This window comes from Etheostoma spectabile, chromosome 12 (genome assembly GCF_008692095.1).
Source record: "Etheostoma spectabile isolate EspeVRDwgs_2016 chromosome 12, UIUC_Espe_1.0, whole genome shotgun sequence".
Lineage (NCBI taxonomy): Eukaryota > Metazoa > Chordata > Actinopteri > Perciformes > Percidae > Etheostoma > Etheostoma spectabile.
Window position 1 is genome coordinate 8,237,948 of NC_045744.1, and position 10,697 is coordinate 8,248,644.

General features: G+C 41.0%; 1 protein-coding gene across 3 annotated transcripts; it reads left to right on the forward strand.

The window, feature by feature from the left end:
* Positions 1 to 1,421: 1,421 nt before the first annotated feature.
* LOC116698494 (tetratricopeptide repeat protein 39C) lies at positions 1,422 to 10,278 on the forward strand. Of its 3 annotated transcripts, XM_032530432.1 has the most exons (14): positions 1,422 to 1,851; positions 3,462 to 3,510; positions 4,856 to 4,984; positions 5,149 to 5,263; positions 5,452 to 5,851; positions 6,470 to 6,638; positions 6,758 to 6,851; positions 6,935 to 7,042; positions 7,132 to 7,241; positions 7,329 to 7,452; positions 7,563 to 7,660; positions 7,763 to 7,867; positions 7,993 to 8,031; positions 9,504 to 10,278. In XM_032530432.1, the coding sequence occupies exons 1-14, from the start codon at positions 1,706 to 1,708 to the stop codon at positions 9,594 to 9,596; spliced, it is 1,779 nt and encodes a 592-aa protein (XP_032386323.1). In that variant the 5' UTR covers positions 1,422 to 1,705; the 3' UTR covers positions 9,597 to 10,278. The 3 variants fall into 3 exon arrangements, with proteins under 3 accessions (XP_032386323.1, XP_032386325.1, XP_032386324.1); XM_032530434.1 differs by lacking the exons at positions 1,422 to 1,851; positions 3,462 to 3,510; positions 4,856 to 4,984; positions 5,149 to 5,263 and having other exon boundaries at positions 5,597 to 5,823; XM_032530433.1 differs by lacking the exons at positions 1,422 to 1,851; positions 3,462 to 3,510; positions 4,856 to 4,984; positions 5,149 to 5,263 and having other exon boundaries at positions 5,608 to 5,859.
* The last annotated feature ends 419 nt before the right edge of the window (positions 10,279 to 10,697 follow it).

Genomic DNA, 10,697 nt, shown 5'->3' on the forward strand with positions numbered 1-10,697 from the left:
GGCTTTGATACAGCATTCATACCATTATGTGGGGAGAATACATATGATTGATGATGAATAATAATTTAGTCAAACATTTTCATGAGGATCCTTTGAACCCTCCTTAGTCGGCTATCTCCATGACAACAGCACAGACGACAGCTGCTCTTCATAGCTCTCAATCACAAACCACCACGCCCACTCTGATGCTGCCTTCAAAGACTTGAGAAGTTAAAATTGCAAACGAGTACCTTCTGTTTGGCAATTTAAAGCAGTGGCGAAAGAAGTACTCGCTCCTAAAAAAGTAATACCACACTGTAGAAACACTATGTTACAAGTAAATGTTCTACATTGAAAATTTTACTTGAGTAAACTATTCAGTATGAAATTCATAAATATAAAAATATAAATTTAGAATAATGTAGGCTACTGTGTATGACAGTATTATTGAATAATGTGTTTATGACTTTTATGTTGCAGCTGAGTGGAGCTCATTTTAATTAATTTATGTTTACGTTTATACATTATTTACATACTGCTGAGTAGCTTTTGAATTGCCCCTTGGGGACTAACAGTCTGAAAAAAGAGTCATTCTTACAATAATAAAATGTAGGCCTATTTGTTGATTATAATTTTCATTGTTAATCTCAATCTACAAAGTAACTACTAAATGACAGATACTGTAAGTGCAGTAAAAAGTAGAATAGTTAACTCTGAAATGTAGAGAAGTAAATTTGTAAAGTACACTACTTTTTTTTATTTACTGCCACAGCAAAGTTTTTTTTTTCATCTAGCTTGGTCATATATAGGCCTACTTTATTTTGATAGCTGTTACAAAAAGGACACCAGCATATTATTTATATTATTATAATAATTATTGACCCCACATATACACACAGTGTCAAACGTGTTGATAGCTGTAGCCTAATAGCAGACACGAAAAAACACGTCTAAATTATATCCTGATCCTATCAAAATTGGTGACACATGGAGGCAACACGTTTGATAACGGTAATATTCATGCGTTACTATATAAAGTAACGTTAGGCCATCAGTGATAAAGTATGACATTAAACGTGCAGTGGATATGTGCAATTTCTAATCAGGTAACAAAATGTGATGGGTGGCAGAATTTTGTTTTAACCTGTAGGCTACTTCACAACGTCTGAACCAGCGCTGGTTTGAACTTGAACTAGAAAAATATGACACGAGAAGGCGCAGAAACAAATACATAACTAAGTATTAACTGCACGGAGAATATCAAATGCTTATAATGATATGATAATATTTACAGCTCGAACATTGATTTACTTACGCTTTTCCTTTTGAAAGCCCCACCTCTGTTTATTATTGCGTAGTTGCATCTCGTGTCTGATTGGAAAACTATAATTCCGATAGCACCCAAAGGCATCACATTTCCTGTATGCACAGGAACACACGAACCACCGGCCGGGCGGCAGAATACGGAACAGCGACACAACCGCCGGGTTAACGGCTAGCACTTGCGCATGTAGTTAGCGGTTAGTTATTTGAATATGTTCGCTTGTCAGTTTCCTCGTGTAAAAATATGAAGGTTATTGGGTTCGCTGAAAACTGCGCCACTGGTTGAGACTATTGTGTCAGTAAATTAACGAGATACTGTACCGCACGTACCCTCCCTGCTTCTTCTCCCCCGGCCCCGGCCCCGGCCGCGTCCAGCTCCTTGCCTCCGGTATTGGATATCTCAATGGCGCAGCTGAGAGAACCAGCCCCGGGAAGCGTGGATGATGACAAGACGGACGGTATCAACGACGCGGAGCTGGCACTGAAAGGAATCAATATGCTCCTCAACAATGGATTCAAGGAGAGCGACGAGCTCTTCAGATTATACAGGTCTGGTACTGTCTATTTCAGAGACAACAAGCTTACTGTTTTACTTTCTATTTTGACGTTTGAGTGATGGATAATTAAATATGCTCTATCTAAGGGGTTGTTATATGTTATTACGACTTTAGCTACTGTGTTCAAAGTAGGCTACTACTGGGGTCAACCAGCATGAAGTAGAAGCCATCACCGTCTTTATTCCCTGCAGCACTGTCTTTGCTTGGCTTGCAAAACAAAACCCCAACTTCTACTGTGGCACCATATGATCCGGTCACAAGCAGGATAAACCTTGTTTAAATACCCTGGGCAAATATCCACACCCAGAATGTGTCTTGTGAAGCTCAAACAGTCTAATATTGCTCTTTATACATACATATATACATATAGAGAGAGAGAGACAGACAGAGCTAGAAAAGATGTGGAAAGTAAGAGCAACAGTGGTGCCAGTGGTAATTGGAGCACTGGGGGCTGTGACCCCCAAACTGGGAAAGTGGCTACAGCAGAGTCCAGGTAAAACATCAGAGGTCTCTGTCCAGAAGAGTGCAGTCCAAGGAACTGCTAAGATACTGTTGGTAACCTTCAAACTCCCAGGACCCGAGCTTGAGGATGACACATACCACCCCACAAGGGGTGAGAGGGGGATTTATATATATATATATATATATATATATGGTCACACTGATAGGTTGCTACAAGTGTAATTATACAAAAAAAAGACATGCTTAACAGGTATACAGTTCTGTTACGCCAGTAGCTAGCTTCCAGTTACTTTTAACAGGGTTGGGTTAAATATCTCACCTTGGCCCAGCTAGTTTATTATCAAAACCACTCATCAATTGTTTGAATAGTTGCAAAACCAAGTTGACCAAGGAATTCGTCCTGAGGGTAAAAATGGGACATGTTGCAGTATAGGAAGCCTGAAATGTAGTCATCTATGCAAAGCTAAATAATAAATAAATAGTCCTTTTCAATTAAAGAACATGTGATGGGTCACAGGTAAACATTACTTTGCTTTTTATGAGGAGTCACTGCACACAGACCATAGTCCACTTGGTGGTTGCATGATTTTGTACATATGCAATCATACCATGCTGTTATAAGGGCTGATTATCTCTAGGAAATGTTTACTTTCAAGTTAAATGTTGATGCCACAGAAGGGCAAACCCTATGGGTCCTGACCCCTGGTGAAGGCTTAAATGTCACCTCTTCCACTAATTGCACTTAGCACTATGTGCCATGCTGTTTTGATTGCATTAGAAAAAAAGTAGGGAAGTGAAAGACAAATAATACAACAACTGAGGATGAGCTTGTGACTGCCTGTATTAACCAGTTTCCCGATAACGTTCCCCTGACTCTGTTAAGGGGTCATTGTGTGTTGCATTATGGTTGGAGGGGGTTCAGTAATACGTTCCACACCCTTATTAAATCAAGTTGCTTTTGTTTGACTGACTTCTTGTGCCTCAGCTTGTCCATGTCTCAACAGTGAACCAAACCAGTGCTTGATGCATGAAACCGGTTCCCCCCACCATGCACTTTAATGGCCTCTAGATCCGTTCCCTGCTCACACAGCAGGTCTCTCACTGACATGTCCATTATCTCTTCTCTATCTTCTGTTCCAGGAACCACAGTCCTTTGATGAGTTTTGGTGCCAGTTTTGTAAGTTTTCTGGTGAGTTGAGAAGCAACACCTTTTTGCAGCACTCTTATTGTTTACTTTATATTTTAATTCCACTTTTAACCACTTCTGTTTCATGATGAGGTTCAAGGAACTTCCCTTGTCTTTCTGCCAGGCACAAAGCCAGACTTTCTTTTTCTAGCACAAAACTAGAGGTGTGACTGACTAAACTTCTAAGTGGATTGAAACTCAATAGAAACGAAAGGAAGATGTTGTCAAAAATGAATTGGAAGTGCAGCCCTCCCATATAAACAAATAAAAAGCATATTCAGAGATTATTATGCAAGCTAGCAGAAAAGTTGGAGCCTGTGCTGCCAGAATAATTATAACCACTTAATAAACTGATCAATTTAGAGATATTATAACTTACAGAGGCGGTTCCGAATTTTGTGTGTTTTTTTATCAGTGGAGACAGTTTTCACTGAAACACTTTTCATCCAGTCCTTCCAGTTGTAGAGTTCGCTGGTTCTAGGCTAAAGCAAGTCAACAGTATCTGCTAGCCCGCCATTAAAAACAGTCTTATCCACGCCACAGTACACCCCAAGCAAATAAATTATAACGCCAGACTATCAATGTAAATGTCTGTTAATAGAATAATGTTAGAAATACAACTACCCTTGCATCACATTGCAATAGTTATACTTTGTTCCCTATAGTTGGTAGCACAGGCTACAGCAGCAACGGAGTGATATTACCTAGGCAACTGAGAAAGAAAGCTGGTTCACATGACAATCAAGCAAGTTTATTTACCTGCCGGTGCCACTCATTGGAAGAGAAGCAGAGAATACATTGCACGAGGGAATCAACAACATATAGAACTATGGCCATGTTTGACAGCCACGCCAGTGTTTCTGACTTTGAAGAGGATGAATGTGTGTTATCCAACAAATCGTACCTGTATGAGCTGGAATACACAGACGAAGAACTAATAGAGATGGATGCTAAAAGGGCAGAAAGAGAGAGAGCGTCTGTAGAGACAGCACCCGCTGGAGATGGCGTAGTGAACAGGGACAGAACATCAGGAGACTGGTGGTGCCCATCTGTTTGGTTTAGTTGTACACCTTCTAAATGCACGCTGCATCACCATGTTTCCTAGTCCTTTGTTTCCAATCCAATGCTTCAATAACAACGTACAAGGCTACTACTAGCTAGCTGCGTGTCCTGACTGTAGTGCGCTTCTGTTTACTTTTCGATGCAGTACTACTAACAGGAGCAGTGTGGTGATAGCCAGACTAGGGTTAGCTGTTTTGCTTCACTAGTAAAACCTGTCAACCCCCAGCATTAATTTGAGAATGGTTGCATGTTAATGAGGATTATTTATCCGACAAACCTTTTGTAGAATGCCATGATGACGTTTGAGGAGGAGAAAATGCAGTTGGCCTTTGAGGACCTCAAAGCTACAGAGAGACTGTGTGAGAGTGAAAACACCGGTGTTATTGAGACCATTAAAAACAAGATCAAGAGGAATGTGAGTAACCTCTTCAAAACTTAATGGAATTGAATGTATACCGTATGATAGAACAAATGTAAATTCTTGAAAAGGAGGATTTTATGTTGGACCATAATGTCCAGGTTTGCAGTTTGTTAGCTTGCCTGTTACGTCAGTCTAGTGTGAGGTGTCTGTGTGGGCAGATGGACTCTCAGAGGTCGGGGGTTGCTGTAGTGGACCGACTCCAGAGGCAGATCATCATTGCAGACTGCCAGGTTTACCTTGCAGTGTTGTCTTTCATCAAACAAGAGCTGTCATGTAAGGGCACATTTAGTCCTTGTTTGTTAGCTATGAACGCTACACATTTGTCAATGTGAAATGAAAAAAAAAGAACTTTGTAGTTTTGTAATATTACCAGATGCATATACTAAATAAATAATTTTTAAATACTAGTCCTCTGCAAGGCATAGCATGTTTCTCTGACCTCAGTTTCAATCTACTGACAGCATACATCAAAGGAGGCTGGATCCTACGTAAAGCCTGGAAGATGTACAACAAATGTTACAGCGACATCACACACCTGCAGGAGAGCAGCAGAATAAAGGCCTCTGAACAGCGAGCAAAACCGCCTCCATCTCTGTCCTCTGACACCTCCGACCACAGCCTCACGTCTTCCCCCGGGCCGAGCCCATCCCTGGGACTGGGCGGCATCAGCCCAGAGGCTCTGGATCGGCTAAAAGGGTCGGTCAGCTTTGGTTACGGCCTCTTCCACCTCTGTATCTCCATGGTGCCGCCGCACCTCCTGAAGATTGTCAACCTGCTGGGCTTCCCTGGCAACCGCCTTCAAGGCCTGTCAGCACTTACATACGCCAGTGAAAGTAAGGACATGAAGGCCCCCTTAGCTACGTGAGTATGTGAGTGAGTACATTTGTGTATCTGTATTCTGGCTGTAACTTAAAAGTGATCGAAGTCATTCAGCATCATTTCTAGAATAAAGAAAAAAGATGTCACCTTTTTTAAAAGTACTGTCTTATGATGGTGGCTACCACAAATCACGCCATCAGCAAAAATTACTGCATTGACCGAACATTTAACAAATCAGTAAAACACAGAAACATGAAAAAAACCTCCTGTAAGTAGCTTTAATAACTGATGCCAGACCCTGCAGCATATGTTGCCAAAACATTCCTTCATAATAAACCATTCTTAAATATTTCTTTTTCCTAGAATATAATGAATCTAAGTAGGAACTCTGTTCCTACTTAACCCCTTTTTAAAAACCAAGAGTGGAAATTTGTTAACTAATTGTGTATTTATCATGGTCAATAATGGTAACACTACGCTCGCTGTTTTAGCTTTTTTTTTTGTCTGTATTTGTTAAATATGGTTAATCTCACTTTACATACAGTGTATGTATGTATGTATATATAGTAAGTTAAATCTAAAAATTTAAGAAAAAAACAACTGTTCTAATTTCAAACCAGATGTCACCCACTCATTCCAGCCTCTGTGCTTCCCTCCCAGCCTGGCCCTCCTGTGGTACCACACAGTAGTGCAGCCCTTCTTTGCTCTGGATGGCACAGACACACAGGCAGGCCTGATGGAAGCCAAATCCATTCTTCAACAAAGGGAGGCTATCTATCCAAACTCCTCCCTCTTCACTTTTTTCAAAGGCAGAGTCCAACGCCTCGAGGTGAATACATGTTCAGAATAAACCTTGCTATCGACTGCTATGTGGCCTCTCCTCCTGACCTTGGGAAAGCTTAATATTGCCTGAGCCTGTAACTCACACCACTAAGTTCCCCTTTCTAGTGCCAGATCAGTACAGCCTTGACGTCCTTCCGTGATGCCTTAGATCTGGCCTCTGACCAGAGGGAGATTCAGCACGTGTGTTTATATGAAATAGGTACTATTTTCTCTCTCAGAATTCAAACGGCCTTGCTCAGCGCTAGTCTGCATCATACTTTCTAAATTTGTTGAACATTTTAGGTTGGTGCAGCATGATCGAACTAAACTACAAAGAAGCCTACAGGGCCTTTGAGCGACTGAAGACCGAGTCTCGCTGGTCCCAGTGCTACTATGCCTATTTAACTGGAGGTGGGAACCGTACAAACAAACAAGCCTTGAAGGGCATTTCTTGTGAGTTTGGTATTAGCTCCTAACCCAAATTACATTTTGTTGTGTAGCGTGCCAAGGAGCCACAGGTGATCTAGAAGGCGCTGTCACAGTTTTCAAGGATGTTGAAAAACTTTTAAAACGCAAGAATAATCAGATTGAGATGTTCTCCATGAAGAGGGTGAGTATGCATCCGGCTGATTTTCTATTGCAAATCCTTGGTGCAAAAATACAGTTAAAATAAGTGTGTATGCACACATTTGATTAGGCTGAGAAGCTTAAGACCACAAGTCTGTCCAAAGAACTCTGCATCCTGTCTGTGATTGAGATTCTTTATCTGTGGAAAGCTCTACCCAACTGCTCCACCACCAACCTTCAGACAATGACACAAGGTAATCAATTTTAAAATGTTTAAATCGTCACACTAGTTTTCATGTTGTATTGCAGCCTCGTTTGTTGTTGCGTCATGGGGCGTAGCTTAATTGTATTTGTCTTGTTCTAGTCCTGCTGGGGATTGACGATGCCTCGTGTGCAGGCCTGAAAAACTTGCTTCTTGGTGCCATAAAAAGATGTCTTCATAATAACAACGATGCCATTCAGGTACTCTTAATGTATGATTATGCGAGGTATAGGATGTGGTGATAATAGCTATAAGTTATCTAGTGTGCATAACAAGCATAACTGATCCCCCCACCCCCCCAGTTTTTCAGTCTGGCTGCAAGGGATGAGGTTGGCCGTCTGAGCAATTCTTATGTGCAGCCCTATTCCTGCTATGAACTGGGCTGTGTGCTGCTGAACACCCCAGAGGTAGGTAGGGGTGTGTCTGTGTGTGTGTGTGTGTGTGAGAGAGAAAGAGAGTGAGAGAGACATGGAAACAGAGACTGTTTCCCTTATCTAAGATGGAAGAATTACACATTTTGTCTTTTTCCCAGTCTGCAGGGAAGGGCAGAATGTTGATGCTTCAGGCTAAGGTACTGTTGGTTTCTCTATTGCATGACTTTTTTGCTTTCTTTTTAAATGTTTGTACTGTTTTTTATTTGCTTGATTGTTCATAAAGTTTAAGTAGGTGGTAGCAAGTTATCACTAATTCTCCAGGCCTAATTATTAGTTTACACCTGACAAAGCCTAGCCAAAATCTCTGAGATCACAACATTGCCTTTTTCATTTCTGTAGTGGTTGGGCTTTGTCTTGTTTATCTCTGCCCTCAGTCAAAGTTTTGGAACAAGGCCCGGTATAAGTTTTTAGGATGTGGGCACTATGACAGATCAATACACTTGCTACCTCATCTGATAATAGCATATATAATTAAGGAGCCGCATGTGGCCAGGTTAGCTCAGTTGGTAGAGCAGGCGCACATATGCATTGAGGCTTATGTCTCGGCGCTGAGGTCTAGGGTTTGAGTCCAACCTGTAACAATTTCCTGCATGTCTTCCCACTATATCCCCCCATTTCTTACCTAGCTATCCTGCCCATTAAAGGCAGAAAAGCCCCCAAAAATTATTAGAAATAAATCAGTAAACTTAGTACAGAGGGTTGACAGCTGGACAAACAGCAGCCAACAAGCTCAATTGGCCATGCATGTAGACTGGGTTTGTGTGGTCTGACAAACCGCCTGCTCAGCCACCAGATCATGAGGACCAAAAGAAGAACACTCTTTGAGAAGGAAATGTGTTCAGCAGTCCTGAGAATGTGAAAACACATCTGCCTTCACAAGCACAGGCAACATTCATGTTTTCCTTGGACACAAAGAGAGTGGGTGGCTGAAGCTACGCCAGGTCCTTGCCACTATGTCTGTGTGGAACAGCCTGTTAATTGGACTTCCCCTGTTTTGTGGAGGAAACCAGGGATATTTTACGCCTTCCGGGAGGGGGAGAACTCACTCCGACAGCATTAAATTATGACACAGCAAAGCAGGCCACAGCCCAGCCACACTGAGCCAAGTGATGTGTCCCAGAATATCAGGTGTCTTAAAGTAAGAACGAACAATTTACACACTAGCTAGCTGTCTGGATTTACCCTGCAGAGATCTGAGGAGCAGTTAACTATAGTCCTCATAAATCCATTTGGAGTTTAAAATTCCAACACAAAGAAAGCGTAAGATTAAGGACATCTGATGGAATTTCTGGTGGCAACAGACCAATCCCGGAAGGGGAATGTCGTAGATATAACCTAGTGAATGGGCAGCTGACATTAACGTAGCAAAGATCTCCCTCTCTGCTGTTGCTGTCACAGCCAACTCTGCATGCCTGAGCAGATGCAGCAATGTCTGACAGGGCGAGCCGAGCAGTGGGCTCTCTGCTTATTTAATTGATACGCTGCCACACGATTGGAAAGCCAGTGCATTGATCCGTCCGAGTGTGCGGTCTGCAGTGCTTGTAAGAGAGAAGAGCACTTACAAAATACTATTTTATGCACTAATTATTTTTCTCCATGAACAATGCAGGAGGACTATGCTGGCTATGACTTTGAGAACAGGCTCCACGTTCGTATTCATTCAGCTCTCGCCTCCACGATGGCTTCTGCAGCCCAGCCTTGATATCTGCACCTCAAAGAACTGGAATAAATGTCTTTAGGCCACAATACCATTGGAGTCACCAATGTTACCGTTTTTTTTATTTTCATATTCTGAGCCAATGCATCATTTTAAAATATGTGCAATATATATTATATATATATATATATATATATATATATATATACACACAGTACAGTAGGTGTTTTATGGGAGAACCGTTACAAATGTGTTTTACTTTAGTTACTTAATGTTACTGTACTTTAAAATACATTGGCATTGTATAGTTTAAAGGTTCATTTTAAAACTAGATGGCAGTCAAATCAGATAAAAATAAAGACATTTTTAAAAAGCATCAGGGACGATTTTTTCCTTTGGTTTAGAGGGAAGTCAGGTCAACTACAGTAATGGCACATGCAGTATTTACTGACAAAGCAGTTAAAAGGAATGACTCAGCCAACTCGGTGTTGGTTGCTGACTTTGACATTGTGATGTAAAGGCTTTGCTAATCCATAGGAATGAGTATTAAACTGATTCTTCTTTAACGTAGCCCCATTGTTTAAGCAGAATTGTTTTTATCAGTGTAAATATGTCTTGCACACAGTTTTTAATAGATGAGCCTTGATGCACAGTGCTACTATTGGCTGTGAGCTGGTTCTAATTTTTATCGTTTGTTTTAAGATAATAAAATTAATATTGTAAAATGAAATATTGTTGTATCCTCTGCACTCAATGTGTGGTGTACATGACTAATTCACATAATAATTTGTTGTTGCACAATGCAGTAACGGCTAACAAATAACACTGCTGAAACTAATTACTCCAACAATTTTAAACTACACAGGTATCACATGAGCAGCAGGGGGATATATAAATTGCAATAATAATTGTGACGTTATTAGTCTACACACAATGACAAAAGAGATGAATTAAAACAACTTTCTTTATGGGTAAGATTTACTGCCAGGGATTTTCAACCGGGATTTTTCTGATTGCCTATGGATCCATTGATGAATTGTGACATAAAACAGTCTGCATACTTTGCTGGTAAGCACTAAAATAGGTAAGCCAAGGCCAATTTTATGATGGTTGCTAAGTAGGACATGACCCAGGGTACACCAGGGT